At 38.5% G+C, this 18,421-nt stretch overlaps 1 protein-coding gene across 3 annotated transcripts in view; it reads right to left on the bottom strand.

Annotated features, from left to right (window-relative positions):
* The window catches only part of gbe1b (glucan (1,4-alpha-), branching enzyme 1b), a 91,757-nt gene that overhangs the window by 12,110 nt on the left and 61,226 nt on the right, over nucleotides 1-18,421 (bottom strand). For all 3 annotated transcript variants that reach the window (XM_046073605.1, XM_046073606.1, XM_046073604.1), the window contains exons 13-15: nucleotides 12,966-13,150; nucleotides 8,617-8,747; nucleotides 1,457-1,574 (exon numbers count right to left, since the gene is read on the bottom strand). In XM_046073605.1, the coding sequence (XP_045929561.1) occupies nucleotides 1,457-1,574; nucleotides 8,617-8,747; nucleotides 12,966-13,150 (434 nt within the window). The remainder of the gene's footprint in view (nucleotides 1-1,456; nucleotides 1,575-8,616; nucleotides 8,748-12,965; nucleotides 13,151-18,421) is intronic.

Below are 18,421 nucleotides of genomic sequence, written 5' to 3'. Positions count from 1 at the left end.
GCAAACTCAATTTCAGGCTAATTACATTGATTAGTGAAATCAAAAACACACATAAATGGACAAAACATGAATACACTGACAGCTATTTCATCTCTTTCCCTGCATAAACACTAAACTACTATAAAACCATCATTATCTGTTATAATGTGGAGTTTTTATGATTTCCTTTTTTATTTTGAAAATATGCTTCCTGTTGTGTCCTGTGTAGCTTTGATGCTATCATTGTGTTCCTTGGTTGATCGTTTACTTAGCCCTAATGTGTTCTACCTGTATCTCGTCAGTCCCCTCCCTCGTGTGTATTTAAGTAAGTGTCTTCCCATTGTCTGTTGTCACTTGTCTGTTGGTCACTTTGTATATGAATATCAACAAATGACGTTTAACTGAGCCTATTCTGACTGGAAGTCTACATCTGGGTCCTATTCTTGCATGTTGCCACGTTTTACAAAATGTGATAATTATCAACCTGATTAATGCATATAATCTGACATGTTTAAGGAACATTATATGTTATAAACTGGAAAACATGACATGTAAAAAACACAGGTCTAACTAAGCATTAATGATGGCCCTGTTCCATTAAAGCCACTGTTATACTTGCTTTTTACCTATGCCTTCACAGGCTCATCATGGCATGCATCATGCATATCTTGTATTTCTACTTCTTAATCCTCCACTTCCATCTACAGTATATAATGAGCCCTACAAGTGTGTAACAAATAACATGAATGATGGCTGCATTAGAAGTCAGGTTTGCTTTAGTGACACTTTAATAGAAGTCATCATCCTTTTTTAGTTACACCTGTAACTCACAATGTCTGAAATGGAAAAAGGTATGCGAGACCTAAGCTTTGCCCTAAATCTACTCAACATACAGATACAGATACCATAAGTAGTAAGGCAGTTAGTACACAAGAAAGAAATGCACATTTTGTACATTTTAATGATGCTAGACGTGTGACTTTGTAACGCTACAGGCAAAATAAATTTGGACACAACAAAGAGAAAGAAAAATGTTGTCCAAAGTTTTAATCCTGCTTTTTTTTTTATTTTTTATTTTTTAAACGAGATATTTCTGGAGCCGTCTCATCACCACCCACCAGCTGCTTTTGATGTTTGTCAGCTATGAGCAGCTCCTCCATTACATATGTGCGCTGCATCGTGGGACAATGATGTCCATCAACAGCACACTCAAAAATAATTTAGTACGCATACTGACATTTTTGAGTACGCTTAATTTTGTCACTTTGTCAGTGTGAATGTACAACATTCTCCAACCATGTTAGAATTAGTATGCAGAGTGGGATGGTGATACAGCATAGATTATTAGAAAATTGGTATAGACACTGCATGGACTCGAACACAATGGCCCCGGAAATAGAACTGGAGTATACTCCATATTTAGGACTCGATTACATTCAACAAAAGATGACCTTTGATGAGTCAAAAAAATATTTACCTGCATGGAGTTTGGGCGACCGTTGAAGGGTTGGGCCTCTGTGAAGAACTCTGTGCTGGGGTCCAGCCGTCCGTGACCTCCATACTGAACCTGATCTGAATCCAGCTTGATTTTATATCTAACAAAGATTGACGTTAAGGCGCAATAGCAGTGGGAAACTAGATTATAAGATTTAAGACATAGGAAGCACAAGAGAAGGTTTTATCACCAGTGCTTTTGGTGTGTAGACTTGGTTTAGCAGTGCTCAGCTGGTTTATATTCATTGAAATCCTCACATCCATCATCATTCATCTCCTCTTCCCGCACTAAAAAGTGACAGTGCGGAGCCCAAACAGACAAAGAACGCTGCCTGAAATGAACACAAATACAAAAGTGATTCAGCCATGGCTCAACCATCCAGCCTGACTGTCTAATTTATCTAATTCACTGCATAAATAATGAAATCAATAAAAGAAAGTGATCAAATGAGTGACACAAAAATGCAGTCTATAAAAAGTACTCTCTCTACACTAGGAGTTTTTCATGTTCTGTTGATTTACAACTTTGAATCACAGTGGAATAATTTTTGACACAGACCAAGAAACAGAACTCATTAATGTCAAAGTGAGAGCAAATCACCACAAATTTACCTAGATTAAAAAGAATAACACATAAATGACTGCCAGGGTATTCATCCCTCTCAGACAATATTTTGTGGAGGCCCCAGAAGGTATTTCTGGTCTGATACTGACCTAACAAACACTGTATTGCATTGCACATCTGGAGACTAAAATATGTCCTATTTTCCTTTATAAATACTGTATACTTTATGTGGAATTTATTGTATATCTTTATGTATGTCTTTATCAGCTGCTCATTGTCAAAAAAGCTTGATGAATTCAAAGTTCAAAGTAATTCAAAGCTGCGAATCAATATAACGTGTCAGAGGATGGTGGTGGTTCGTCACTGCACTTACATAGTAAACTGCCTTTGATCATGTATAGTAAAGGTGTCTGTACACGTTAAGTGCGTCTGGTATGGACGGTTCAGAGAAGGCCCCTTTTCATTCTTTTTGCACAGTCTCTCTGCTGTGCATCTGAACAAGGATGCTCAGACATTGAGGACCTGACTTATGGCAGCTTCCATAAGGTTACCACAATTTCTTGACATGTGTGTTCTTGAAGAGGGACCGAGATGGAAAGTCACTGCATAAAATATGTAAATCATGCCATATGCTCCAGTGAGGACTATATTCACCTTTTTACAAAAGTGCAGGATCAAATTCGATTATATGATGAATTATGCCCTTCAGCAGGGGTAAATGGATAATACTGAATAATTTGATCTAAATTGTTAAGAAAGAGCCTATAATGTCTGACTGAAGAAACAATTTTCCAGGGAGACTTTTAGAAAATCCTCGTCCATTTCTTAAACTATATACACACACATTATATATATATATATATATACACATATATATATATATATATATATATATACACACACATATACACACACACACACACATTTATCTGAAAACTTCTCTACAGGCAAAGTTTAGCCTTGCTCATGCCAGTCAGGAATGCTTAGATACCTACACGTGTACCCTGATGTCAAGGTATAACGTAAATACCCATAAATACCTCAACAGTGTCGTGCATTATTTACTCCTGTCTCTCAGGGACATGAGCTGTAAGGAGTGGTACTATAACAAACACCAGGAGAGAGGAGTAGACATGCAAACAGCCCCCTAATTGGCTGGCTGAATAATCATCTTATCGGCCCATAGGCGATATACTGGTGTTTGAGTGTGATCCTCAAACACTGCTTCATTCTGCCCCAGAGCCGGGAATATTCCGTTTTTGCTGCCTGCTTGTCTGCTTTGATAGTGATGATTAAAAAGAAGCACTGCTCCGTGCATTGTTTCTGCTGGGGAAGAAGATGCCCTCCTCCACGCCTCCTCTGCTTTACTCGCTGCATTGGTGTTTTATTGACAGAATAAACTAATTCTACTATGAAGGTTTTACAATAACTAGCAGAAGAAAGTGGAAATATTCTCTTGGGGGTTAGAATGCTTCTGCGAAACTGAGGATGTGTGTTTCCAAAGGTTAATCCTCCCAATACAACAGTGCATGGAATATGTTTGTGAACTGTAAATATTTGATTTGAAGTGCAAGTAACACTGCAGTGTGTATGTGTGCATGTCTGTGGCACAGAGTGTGCTGGAAATGAAGCATAGTTACAGTAATTCAGAGTTCCCTGGCAAACCATTCAGCAAGGAAGCTAGAACTAGCACAAATTGGTAGTTGGAAGCTTTGAGCGATTACGTCTTTGTTAGTGGCTACAGACGGCTGCAACAACAGCTTGCAGTTCAGCTGTAAAGCATTGTAATCAATATAGTTTTTGTGAATAAAGGGGAAGATTTAAGAACACAATCAATTTTGCCCATTGAACAGAAAGGAATGCTTGATGATTAGAGCCATTGATGACCTGAAAACAATCTGGCCATGACCATGATTGCAGACCGAGACACCACTTAGTTTCTCCATCAGCTAGTCTGGGTTTTTTGGGCTTTTTTCCTGCCTTTATGAAAGTAATAGCACCCTGGCGTGGGTGAACAAGAGCAGAGTGAGATGTGTGTGCACATTTGAAGAATGTGGCATGGCCTCCTAAGCATTCTAAATTCCGAATCCTGCTTTTTCAGAGTTGACTTTTCTCTCCTTTCTGCTAAGCTAGTGCAAGTTACATCAGAGTGGAAGAAATTGTAGAAATAGCTTCTGTCACAGAGGAATAAGAGACTGGTCTAGCTAACCAGCTGCTGAAACTCTGAACTGAAGTATAGTGAGAATCTTATGTAGGTTTGACTGTCTGAACTGTTGAAGCAGACTGTTAGATGACGTGAGAACGCTTTCAATTATTGCAGTTTAGAAATGGAGAGTGTGTTGAGCTGCAGATTGTCTGTGCATCAGATAACTGCTTAATTTACCTGTGCATGGTTGTGTGTTTTATTTTTATTTGACAATGATCTAAAATGACTGTGTATAGTTATTCAGACCAAAAAACCTGCATTAAAACAGCACAGGGGGATGTGTTTGTGAGGCAGCTTTGAACATGTCGTGTTGCACTACAACAAAAGTTGAGCCTAGTTTTTTGCCAGACTAACTGTGTTGTATAATAAATAAGAGATTTTTCTGTAAACAGAGCTGTGATGGGACTTGAGTTGATTTATGGTTTATTTCACCTTCACATAAAGTGGTAGATAATCTAGATCAACTGTTAGCTGTTTACAACCTGTCTGATCTGGGGAGAGAAATGATGCCCAAAACCATAAAAATAAGAGCTCATAAGTTACAATAAACTGGAATTTTCCCTTTAATGCTTAAAATAAAAGCAGCATCTCTATTTGTCAACAGCATTTCAAGACGCCAAAATTTGAAAACAAAGATTAAGTCTCTGAATTGATGAAGATGTTTGTGGATGATATCTGGTAGAGTTACAACCTGCAGAGAAAAGTAATACAACTTTGTTTATACAATCCATCTTGATGTATCTTACAGCATGCTGTGGTAAAAAAAAATTAGACGCATATTTTCCTTTTTCAGGAACCATATGTGGTACATTCTAGATAAAATCAGAGTAAATTATAGTCACCTATGCATGACTGTGTGTATTTTATTCTAAATTCAAGTTAGTTAGTGTCACTGCACCTGTAGTTGAATTATTCCAAACGGCATCCAAGGAACCGACAGAAAAGGAGAATGATGACCTGACACAATCTCAACTGCCTATTGGCACAGTGTAAATCAAAGACCAATCTGCTCTGACAGGTACAGCTTTCATGACGGGATCCAACTGGGATTTCAAATACTCTAACCAGCCAGATAAAGCCCAGTGCCTGAAGAATGTGTCCACCACAAGTCAGAGAGAAAATAATAAAAAACACTGATGGTTTGAGGGCCTGTCGAAAAGCTGACGTTGACTGCATTTTAATGGCCAATATTTTCAGTGCTTTGCTTCACTGTCTCTCCTCTTCCTTGTGGAGTGAAGAAAAAAAAACACATTTAAAAGAGGACAATGAGAAGCAAAAGAAAAGCTTGTCTAAAAATATGAAGAGGCCAAACAGTCACTGTGCATCCAACTAAGGACTGGTACTCAGGGATGATGACTATATTGCAGTTGAGTTGTTTAGTTTATTTATTCTAATGTTAAAACAGCAGACATTCAGTTTCAGATTATACTCCAGACACTAAATCAACAGCAGTTATTTAGCTGTAACCCATCGTTTCTATGTCTTAGCTTCTATGTATAATTAGCTAACACACTGAAGCATTAAACAGAACTGGATGAATTTATAAAACAGTGCTGCAACAGGGCAACATTGTGATTATTTTTTACTTTAGTGGTAAAATAACTACAACAGTTTTTTAACAAGCAAACAGAGGAACCACCTGAAGATCCATCTAGACCAACATGCAGTCATCCAGCATGTGACAGAGGGCAACAAAAGGTAACTTAATGGTGTTTTGCTGGAGAGGGACACCCTCTGATATAATACGGTACTTGTCATATTGCCAAAAAGAAATAACACCCTTTATTGGATCCACTTACGGTGGTGCACAGCATGGTCAGACACATCCAGATATTTTTTCCAGATACAGTAGTGGTTTGGGGCTCCACTGTGACATCCCTGACCCTCACACAGGTAGAAAAAAGTTTAAGTATATGACAGCTGAGTGTAATGAAAAAGCACTTTTGGACTCTTTGAGCTTGTCTTGTTTACCTCCTCTGCCTCTGAGTGGCACTTTCATCTGTCTTCTCCCCTAATTGGATCCTCTGCACACATTCCCATCGGAGGATCTGCATCTCCTCATACACACGGCACATTTACCTTCCTCGCACACACAGCACATTTGCCTTTATGTGTTTACTGCTTCTCTGTATAATGACAGCCAGAGCTTTGCCCTCACATTTATTTGCATTTCCTCTCAACCCACCCAGTGTCTGAGGCCTCTCCTTAAACATCAAAAGAAGCACCAGGAGGAAAAGATGTGGTTTCATCTAAATGAAAATAAACCCTCAAAAACGGTGTTACAGACACTGCAGCAAGGCTATTAGTGGTGTGCCCAAGATTCACCCCATCAAGGCAGAGCCGAAAACGCGGCAGAACATACAATTATGGCACATCAAACAAGCTTACAATTAACGCATGATATTAAGAGATTAGGGGTTACGTCTGTTGTTTTTTAATCATCAGATAAACTTGATTATTGTTTTGTCTCACTATTCATATTTACTAACATATTTTGTCTTTTTAAGATGTAAGAAATGTTCTTTTTGTACAGTTTTTTTATCCATAATATATCTAATATGTAATGATCATGCTACCATCTACATAACAATATATAATACAATAACTGCCAGATAACGTTCATAACCTGGCAAAATGCAATTGAATTCAATTTAAAATTATTTTGGATGTAATAAAACATATTCTTCTTAACATACGTACAATTATCAACATGCTGATACTGTATTAACATGTTTTAATTTAAGATATTTCATTACTTTGACAGTTTTATTATTTCCTTATTTAACTAATTAGCAAGAAGCATAAACTTATCCATCTAAATGAAACAAAAAATAATGTAGAAATCAAAGAAACAACTGCTGTGTAACAGCCTCATTGTCAGCCAATCAAATCATCATAATTTGAGACCGAATTGCTCATGTGTAGTGATTTGAACCGCTGGCAGCAAGAGAAAACTAACAAACTCTGTCTGTGTTGTGACTCACCATCACATTATTTAAGTCATAGCTGAAAAAGCAACACAGCTTCGTATCCATCCGGGAAACTGTTGCTGTGAGCTTCAGTGGGCCCCAGAAGAGAGTGATGTCCGTTATAATAAATACAAATCTGTCAGCTTTCTGTCCCCCTTCACATCCCTGATCATTAAGCCTGCTGTAATCACAACTGTGGGACTCATTAAATTCCTCAAGCTCTGCTCGCTGGGAAGACAGACAGCCAATGCTGCTAAAGAGAGCGCTTTCTGTATCACTGGGCTTTGCTATCATTTCTTTCTAATCGCATAACAACACAACTATAAACAATTGACTCAAATTCCTCTCAACATTGACTGCTAAATTTATATCTGCTTTTCAGCCCAGAAGAATGCATCTTCTCAGAAGGGACTTTTAGACGTTTAGATGTATTGGTACATTAATATATTGTACACAGTACCATGTGATTAACTGAGAAACTCATGTACAATATATGCTACTGAGAGTCTCAAGCATTGGAGATTAGCTACTTGCTCCTCTTTTCATGGTAAGATTATCTTAAAATAACTCATCTTACTCTAGCATTTAAATACTATTCGAAATTGCTGCTTTTCTGGAATGACATATCTTGACATGGCCATTTACTGTCTAGACCAAAACCAATGAATTGATCCTACACACAAGTTCTGTCTGTGTAATCAAAGTCTGATGTCCGATCTTATTCCTCTGTGACACATAGCTCCATTACTGGGTGACATTTCCCTATATTACTATGAAGATAGGAACTGTAATTTATTTTGAGTCATTCCAGTATATATAATCCACAGCTGAATATAGTGACCAACACAGGCATAATAATGTACTCCTGTTTGAGTATCACTTACTAAAAACTACAGGGCTCAAGTGTCCAAGGAAATCATTCAACCTTTTTTTAAAAACTTTAATTATATCTTGTATTGGTTGTTTTTCAAGATTCACATCTTCAGTAGAAACAAACGGGTGGGTCCCCAAGATGGGGAAGAAGGTAAATGCATGCAATATTTGTTTTGGTCTTTTCATGGGGTTTGTTGACACTAAGAACAACACAGAATATTGCTATTATTATCCTTAAAATGTTGTAACAGCCACACTTAGTGGCACCATAATGTGAGTAAGTGCAGCTGATCTGACGTGAATGTAGTCATTAGCTCTAGAGAATCCTGTAGTAAAGGTGGTTGTTGAAATATTACGAGTTAGTGATTTTGTCAAGCAAACAATTAGTCTTGTTGTTGTATAAAAGTAGTAACTATCAAAGACATCATTACTCTGAGATGCACTGAGTGTGTGAACTGTGGAGGAAAGCCAATGTCTGAAGATTTAAAGGACACAAGCAGTGACATGACAGATGAGAGCTAAAAGGATACTTTCCTGGAACTTCTACAGCCACCCTGTAGCCCTGGAAGCTCTTATTGGGGTGGAAGTTGAAGATAAAGAGCACATTTCCCCTGTCAAACACAATGACCTTGTCCTCTTCATGCGTAGCGCTGACAAATGCCTGGAGGGGGAGAAGGGAGAGAAGAAAAGCTAATAAAATATTTCTTCATGAATAGTCATTACCTTTCTCATCTTGGATTTAGAGACTTATAATGGGGCACATTATATCAGTGGACTACACATTTCCAAATAGGCTGAGTACCATTTCCACATCAAATTTCAGGTGGCACTCATCAGCAGAAAGCAGCGGCCCAGGGTAGTGCGAGGCACACGCTGTCAGCTTTAGACAGCTGCACATGATAAAGCCGCCACTCTCCTGTGGAGCGAGCTACTGTTAACGTGTCATTAGCAGAGATTATCAATGTCACCCAACCCCCTATTTTTAGTGCCTTTTTCCCCAAGCCAATTTCAGGGCAGCATATTCAGGGCTGAATGAGAAGATAAGCACCCCTGCAACTGGACCGGCAAAGAGGATGGAGGTTAAGGAATGAGCTGACAGTCTGGAGTCTTTGAACAAGTCCATTTCTACATGAGAAGTCCACAAATTTGGAGTAACGCCAAGCACCTCCGGCTGGCTATAACCGCTTTAGCATTGGAAAACAAATATAAACTGCATCCATCAAGTTGTGACCTGATGAGCATATACAGTAAATGTTCTTACTTATAAATAAATAAATAAATCTAAATGCAATAAACAAACTTGAAAAACTCTAGACTTATTATCTAACTAATCATTTTCAAGTGTGCACCAAGAAAAATATCTCCCATATGTGAACATATGGTCGCCTGATATGAAAGCAACGTCTTCCAGTTTGACATTAGGTCTAAGAAATTCAGTTTCTTATACTGCCTGCAGCATCACTCTGACCTAAAACAAGTGTTTTGGGTGAAAGTTAGCCAGGCAATGAGAGCAGGGAAAATCTCTCCAGTACAATACAGCTCTGAATGTAATTTTGCAAAACCACTGTTCAAATCCAATATTTCCACAAAGCACAACCCCCCTCTATGCTCCTTTTCTTCACTGGTACACAAGTTAAGACACCGGCACAGTTTGTGGATAAATTTGAAGATGTTACCCGCTGTTGGATTAGAGGTCAAAAATAACATTTTGACTTTCTCCTAAGGTTTGTTTCATAGCGCAACATCCAATGACCTCAATGTTAAAAAATAAGTTTATGTTTCTAATGCAAACAAGAATCTAAACGTTGGGATTCACAAACAGCTTTTACTATTAAGAATAAAAGATATTGTTAAGTTATATAACCAGTAAATAAAATTATCTCATGGGTAACTAATGCTGGTATAAGTAGAAGACAGACTACTCTGGATGCCATAGTCTGCTTGCAAGTATGTACTGGTTTATTTACATTTCATCACAGTGGGGCACCTCAAGTGATACCATCTCTGCATGTCCAGAGTTTGGCGTTTTGAAGCTCACAGCTGCACATCTTCAAAGAGGCAAACACAGATCACACTTTTAAGCAAAGTCCCTGCATGTTTCCATTTCTGCTTAGTTCACTTACACCTGGGACAAACAGGCAGAGCTGCCGAGTCTGACAGATCCTCTTCTGCTTCTCATTTCAACTACAAAACGCCCTTGGATCCTCCCACCAAAGTGAAATATTGAACCCAGCTATAGAACATTCCCACTAAGCATGATTACCTTGGCAATGTCACTGATAAGCTGTCCAGAGGATTCAGACTCATCTGGTTATTACAGCAGAATATCTGAGCAGTTATTGGCATTATCTGTGAGTGATGTTATACAAAGTCTTATGGTGATATTTTATCAATCCCTGAAGAAGAAATATTTGTGTCAGCTGCTTCCGAGCACTCTGTGAGACCGGAGCACAGGGTCAGCTACAGAAACCCCTGAACCTGATTTATTATCCTTGGCTGCAGTCTGATCTTCAGACTACTTACCTAATATATTTGGTTGAGTTTTACATAATGTCTATTTTGATTTATGTGTCTACTTTGACTCCACCTCTTCCCTCTTGTCACTTCTAATCTAAGAATTTCAAAAATATTTCTCCACCTGATTTTTTTTGTTACCAGTGGCACAAACAAGTTCAAGGGATCACATCTATGTGTAGTATGTTGTCTGGCTTCTGTGCATTGATTGATTAAAATCCTATACATTAGATCTATGAGAGAGTTATTGTCTGTTCATCATTAGAAACACATTTTCTACATAGTAGAAATAGGAGCAGGAGTAGGCCTTATTTTGCCTTTATTCAAACTGTTTAGACCTCATCTCTGAACTTACTTGGAGTAAACTAAAGGTCCACTGTCTGAAAGGTAAAAATAAACATATGAGCAGAGAAATGTCATCAACTCATATCATCCGTTTTAAATGAAGCATTTGATCGTTCTTACATGATTTTTGTAATTTTTGGATTGTATCCACATGGTTAAATGCACCTATTGTAAGTCGCTTTGGATAAATATCATGTAATACTGTAGCAGCCATATAAAATTGCCAGCTGAGCTGTGCTAGGGCCTAGGCTGATCCATGGCTGATCCCCATTGGGTCCCTGCTCTGCACTTGGTTGGTATGTGATCCCCCTGGATGATGTAGTGAATGCTGCGCAACCTCATAGCGCCCTCTAACCAGTTGCAAAGCTTTATCTATAGTTTGTAGTATGTAGTTATGTATATCTACAATAATGTGGTATCTATATGTATGTGTCTATGAGCACTAACAATATTGCCAGTTTATTCTATGTCATTTCTTATCATATTCTGATTGGTTGGTTTATAGACGTACATTTTAGCAGCAGTTACACTGTAAGAATTTGGTCAAAACATTCTAAACTGTCAGAATTTTGACACAGACTGTCTTTGGTCATCAAATCTGTAACCCTGCCATCAGTGAATGTGTCTCACGGTGAGATATAGGACCACTGCTTTTATTCATGACCAAAGATTTCACCTTGTTTCTCTCACATATGTAAACCTTTGTGTAGAATAGGACAGCCAAAATTGCACAGCATACAGGGCCTTTAGGTTGACTTTATGGAATCCCAGAGCTTTTGAACTTGTTTCCTTGTGAGTTATGTGTTTTATTTCAAGGAATCAACCTTGTTATAGACAGGATCATTATTTGGTGATCTTGACATAATTACACTTTTTGAAATCCTGACAATCCAGCAAAACCTTTCTGATGATCACAGAATAATTTTTTGGCAGCTTAAAACAACAGAACTTTTTCTTAAGTGTTCTCAAACAAAAACTGCTATTTCATGGTCATAGCTACAGAAAACATGACAACTAATTCCATGCATACCCAGATGATGTAACTTCAACTTAATTTGGCCTGCTCCATAAACATCCCAGCTGTCCAGAGCTTTACACATAATATAACTTAGCAGAAATGACAACCTTCAGATTGTCATGATATAATCTAACAGAATCATGATTAAAGGTAATAAATCAAAGAAAAAACACAATTAGATGATTAAATATACATTGTGGGGATGTCATCTACTATGTAAACCGCACCCAATGTGTATAACAAGTTAGACTTAGCGCCGGTGCCAAATGCATGCATGCCAGTAGCAGGGAAGGATCAGCATTCCCTCCCATTGTCCCAAAAGGGAGTCCAGAATTCAGCCAGGTACTGCTTTTCCTTTTCCTTACCTCCAAAGCTCAGTTTCATCCAGGGTGTAAGAGGTTCCAGTAAGTGACAACTCACTTCTGATTGATAAGAGCAATATACAGAAAGTATCCTTGTGAACCAGACATGTCACTAATTATGCTCTTTGATACATTTCCTTCTCTGCTGCATTTGTCTGTATGTCAAGGAGAAATATGCTGGTACAAGTGTAATGCAGCAAGGTGGAGTAGCTCTAATCTGAGAACTGATTCCTGGGGATGTGAGGGATGATATTTTTGAATCAATTACACAGACTCAATTCTAATTCCTGTCAATTTAACCACACTCCATTTGCATTATCCCATTACTTTACCAGTCCCGTCAAGAGAAAAACATAATTTTCCCCCCATAGGCTTCAAATGCAGGCAAAGAGAAAAGCTGCAGCATGAGAGTGAAATCTATTATTGTTCACCTTGACAGCAGCCAGAGAAACAGGACATTTCAAAAATGTCTCTTTATGGTGCATTTATCTGTACCTACCTGAGAACTAAAAAACTGTAAAGGTGTGTAAATGTGCTGGCTTGAGAATACATTTGATCTTGAAAAAAATAATTCATGTGATTTTGTCAGTAAGAGTGTCTTCACAAAGCCTTCTGTACAGTGAGAGTGTGATTTCCTTACAGGTGGGGCAGCCAGCCAGCCGTACTTGTCTTCGGTACGGTTCATGTCCCGGTCAAAGGCGTAGAGCTGACTGTAGCGGAGGTGATCCATATCCACTAGGTTAAACTGCCGCCGGGCATAGTGGTAACTCTGATTGTTCCCCTCTCTAGGGAAATCCAGCCACTCAGGATGGCCAAACTCATTCCCTGCAACACAGAGAGAATGTACATAATGAAGGGAAAGGGACACAGCCTCTGTGAATTAGCACAGTCTATCGTGCCATGCTATATGAGGTTCGTCCCAGTTTTGTGCAATTTTGAAGAAGACAAAAAAAAAAAAGAGATCAAAGAGACCAGAGTCAGCAACAGTCTGCAACCTTTTTATAACCCCAGCAGAGGTTAGTACATTTCATATTAAAATAGAGCCACAAAGCCCCTGCAACATTTTCACCAACTACAGTGTGCAAACTTCCGTGTCACCCAGGAAACTGGCCTTTAATGAATAATTTTTTTTTTTTTTTTTTTAAATCGCTTTTTCAATAAATATATGCAAAAATAATTCATCAGGATATATTATTTCCACATAAAAGAGAGTAAACTTCACCTCAATGCACGAAACGCAGAGAAACAGCAAATAACTATTCATAAATCTGACACAAATAAGTACAAAAAAGGAGATCTCTCTTAAACACACTGTGGATTCTTTCATGTTTATTAAAGCATTATCTAAATTTCTGAATTATTATGCCCCTCCTAACCACCAGAACTATTGTACTTTAATGTTAAAACTACTCCAGAAGATTGTTTATTTTCCTTAACATCTTAATTGCAAGAGAAAGCCAGCAAGGACTAGCCAGCATCATTGATGGAAAAAGAGTTACACAGTCCAGATGTAAAGCTGGATGTATACTGCAGAAGTGAAGGAAGCAACAGTCCTGTTGCTACTATGCTGTCACACAAGGAGATGAGATAATGAATCCGTCATTGGATGTCACGACAACATCATAAAACAACAGCCAGGATAATTGAATTCCCGGCAGAGGAAGAAACACACAGACAAGAGGCAGAGGAAGATGCATGACAACAGAATACAAGCTAGTTGTGTATTTGGTGCTAAGAACCCCCACCTACTTAAAAAAAAAAAAAGCTCTGAGTGATGGGATGAAGTGGAACGGACAGGGACTGACAGCAGATTCTAACGAATACATTATGTAGGTGTTAAATAATAAAGGCATAGACTGCCAACAGAACAGGACCACTGCAGCACTTGCCTAAGAATTAGGGCAGCAAAGACATGCAAAGATGGGGGGGGGTCTTTTCTTGTGACATCCGCATGAATAACTAGCCTCCCACACAGCTGAACTTGAAATGTAAAGGAGAAAATTACACCTCAGACTTGCAACACTGGCAGTCAAAAGCAGATTTTCCCCCCTGCATAACACTGTGCATCTGAAATCCCTGTGTCAACACTTCATATGCAAATAATCTCATTGCGCACAGGACCTTCACTGTATTTAGTTACTGATTTGGCAAAAAAGCCAAACATTGTACATTATACTCATACATTGTACTGTATGAGCATGACTCTAAGTACTTCTCAAGAAAATCTAAATAAGTCAAAGTTCAATCTGTTTATGCAGAGAGGAAATACTGAATGACAAATTGCACTAAATTTTAACATTCTTAAACTTTAAATACAGTTTTCCCTAATTCATTCAATTTGATAGGTAGTGAACCATAATTCTAGCAATAAAAATACTTCACACTTTAGTTGTAGCCATGTATGTCTGTAGAATAGTTTATACCATTCTGTAATGAACTTACTTTTACTATTTTGTTTCTTGATTTTGTCAATCATCACACTGACAACATCATCGCAATGGCTCCACATCAACCCAGTGCCCTCCAACAAAATTGGAACTTAATTTAATACATTCATTATATCATATCTAAGTTTACCAAGATATGAAATTGCAAATAGGTATTTCTTAGTAACAAACCATGAGATAACAGTCATTTTAAAGTTGCAACTTTTCTGTAATGATGGTGCTTCAGTATAGGTCATGAGGTCAGCAAAAAAAATAAAAAATAAAGATTTGTAGTGACCATTAAAAGTTTGGCCTTATTGTAGCACTAGCAGGAAGGTTAGAGGATCACCAAAATGATTAGGTTTCCTCCTCGCTGGAGTGTGAATTGGAACATAAAATTTTACGTCAATGTGGCCATTCATTTTTGAGATATGATGGGCACAAATCACAAACGATGAAAGGAAGCTATAACATAAATTCTTTAAGGGAAGAGTGCCACATTGCTGTAAAATCACATTGGTATGTCTTGAAGTGAGAGCAAAATTTCTGATAAATACAGTCCTGTATACATAAATTATGCTTTGAATGGCTTTGGATCCAGGAGGAGTTTTTGTTGAAAACGAAGATTGGCTGATGTACTCTCCATTCCTAAAAATAGCCACTCTGCTATTGTGTGCTCAGCCAATCAGAATGAGCCTATCCGACCCCATTGGAGTTTGTGTAAGTGCTAATCCTCATCTACTTTTTTTTACTCCTGTCCAGGTGTGCTAATCAGTGACACCTCAGTGCCAAGCCTGCTGTCACTGGGATCATCAACCCGCGAGAATGTATCAACCACATGGCTTTGTCATCAGATGACAAGAAGACAGCAGTGCTATAATTGCACCCCACATTCACTATGGATGAAGCTCTAGTGTAATCACAGTGAGGCATACCATACTGTAGTGTGGCAGCAGTTATGGAAGACCACCCTCTATCCCCTCAAAGATACTTCTTGCTGTGTCCTCCCTTAGCAGAAGACAACTCCATGCCTCTTGGCAGGACTGCAGATAATGCCTTCTTGTCCTTCCCATCCTGACATGTCGGTGAGTCAGGTGAGTAAGGTTGGTGAGAGTTTTGCATTTTGAAATCAAAGACCATCAGCAGTACACTTCACCTTTGTGGCCCTCCTCACTTTTTCTAAAGGGCACCTCCAAGCCAGTTTTCATCACCCCAGTGCCTAAAGAACTCTGAGTGGGTGAAGAAGTCATGGCAGGAGTTCTTAAAAGGTTAGGCCTCCCATTTTTGACTTTTTGGCTTTTTATATCCACCTTAAATGAGCAATTTCACCATGGATGTCACTGTGGGCTGTGTCATGACCCTGGCCACAGGTCGGCAGCTGATAGGTCTGGCAGGCATGGCTGCCCTCAGGCATAAAGACAATGAAGTTCTCATGAGTGCTGCCACAAAGGGGACATTCTCCCCCAACTACCCGGTGTCTTCAGGGCCTTGAGGAAGAAATAACCCATTTCAAGAGCCTTCCTCAGGTGTCCAAATAATCCTCCCTCTCTGCTCAACAACCATACCACTGTACTGTTCAACAAATTTTGATCAAAACATATTGTGAATTACTTAGTTTCTAATGTGTATTGAACTGAAAGACTTGTATTGAGCAATATAACATTTTGTTTGATCTTAGCTACCCCTGGACAATCCACCCACTGGAACAAGTATGTGAATAGGCAGCACAGTGACGGACAACCCCAGCTATTGGGGGAAATTGTTGCAGGCCATTTCTGCAACAGCCACAGTTGGGCAAACTGGGCTTGCCTCTCAAAGGTTGGATCTTGACATGGACAAACGAGTGTGTAAAGAACTGATAACAGCTGTTGTGCAATATATACAAGATGCAGATGCACAGTTCACCATTTAAAGCAGTTTGCTTTTCATGCAATTAAAGGTTCAGTGTGTTTTAGTCTTAGTTGCATCTAGTGGTAAGGGTTGCAAACTGTAACAAGTTGCTCAAGGTGCACTCACGTACTCCTCAGATGGTCCCATCCAAGTTGTTCTTCCAAGTTCAGTGTGTATTCATGTGCTCTTAAGTCGGAATGTGGAATCAACATGGACACTACTAAAAAGATGTGTTGCATTAGCATTATCAGAGCATATAAACAACACGCAGACATCTAGTTCACTTTACACGGACAGCAATCTAACCGTAACCATATGGCAAATTACATGTTTGCAAAATATGTATTTGCAAAACATGATTTTGCACGAATCAAAGTTCTGTATAATTATTTATGTCCCGTGTACACTTTTTCTTTTTTTGCAATAAAGATTCGAGGAGGAAAAAATTTAATATATATATATACACACACTGATTATTCCAACACCACTTGAATGCACCGCTCACCCCTACCTTTCCAAGTGCGTGGGAAAAGCTACACGCTGTCGGATCTTGTGCTAAATAATACGTGTGGGCCACCATTTGTCATAATTTCTCTTCTTGTCTTACTTCAAGTAAACCAGTAGAATACTACTTCTAACTCTTCCTCTTCTTCCTTTTCTTCTTCCAACGTAGTGACGAAACATGCTCTGAAAAGCTGCTTGTCCTTTTAGGCTACAGTAGAAAAATGGCGGTGCAACAAGGCGACGAGCATGTAAAAGGAACTGCGGTGAATGTAGATAGAAATGGCTCATTTCTAAGGTAATAAAAATATAACGGTTCATTATATAAGGTCTTAATACACGACTGAAAACATAGTTACGCATGTTATATTGCATTTCTGTCAATAGATCCTCCTAAATATTACACACTGAATCTTTAAGTAACGAGGATATTATCAGCTTTCTGAAATAACATGATTTCTGAAACAATATATCTGGTCACCTTCACTGGAGTAAGAGATTAGAGAAATATGGTTAACAGAGCTGTATTTCTTAAGGGGATGTGTATCATTTCTAACAGATGATTCCACATCTGTGCTTAGTACTGGCTAGCAGGAGTTTGGTACGCACTATACAATGTTTAATATCCAAGTGTAATCATAAAACTAAAGTTACAAAAGAAAACTATATAGTGTCTATTGTAATTTTACAAAAGGCAGTCACAGCAAGCATGGCATTCTCTGGATTCAGGTAGCATTCACAGAATATCAAGACATGTCATGAGGGAGCATTGGCATAAAAGAACACCCTCAAACACTGTGCTAGAGGCTCCGCCCTTTAAGTAGCATCTAAGGAATAAACCCCATGATTAATGCAGGAAACTCATTTTTCAGAAGAAAAAACACATATTCAGATACTCCTTCACTATTAGACATCAATATGTGATGTTTAATACATAATTTACTATGTTGGTAAAGCCACACTCAGTCTGACTTGACAACATATACAGTACTTTTGAGTTCCTACATTTGTCAGAATTCAACACACCATGGGGAGATGGGTACTCTGTGTTGCATACAGTACATGTAGGTGGTGGGTGTGAGAGCAACCACAGCAGTATTATACATTTTCTGGTGAAATAAAAAAAGTGAGAAACAGATCAATGCAGGGGTGTGTCATGCACAGGTCAGATGGCAAAAAAGCCATCAAAAAAGTTGTACTTTTAAGGCCACTGACAAGATCCATGATGACACCAGCTACAAAAACATTGCACAGGATATTCAGCGTGAAATGTATATAA

This window comes from Micropterus dolomieu, linkage group LG17, assembly GCF_021292245.1.
Source record: "Micropterus dolomieu isolate WLL.071019.BEF.003 ecotype Adirondacks linkage group LG17, ASM2129224v1, whole genome shotgun sequence".
NCBI classification, from domain to species: Eukaryota; Metazoa; Chordata; class Actinopteri; order Centrarchiformes; family Centrarchidae; genus Micropterus; species Micropterus dolomieu.
This window is presented reverse-complemented; position numbering and strand designations above follow the sequence as displayed.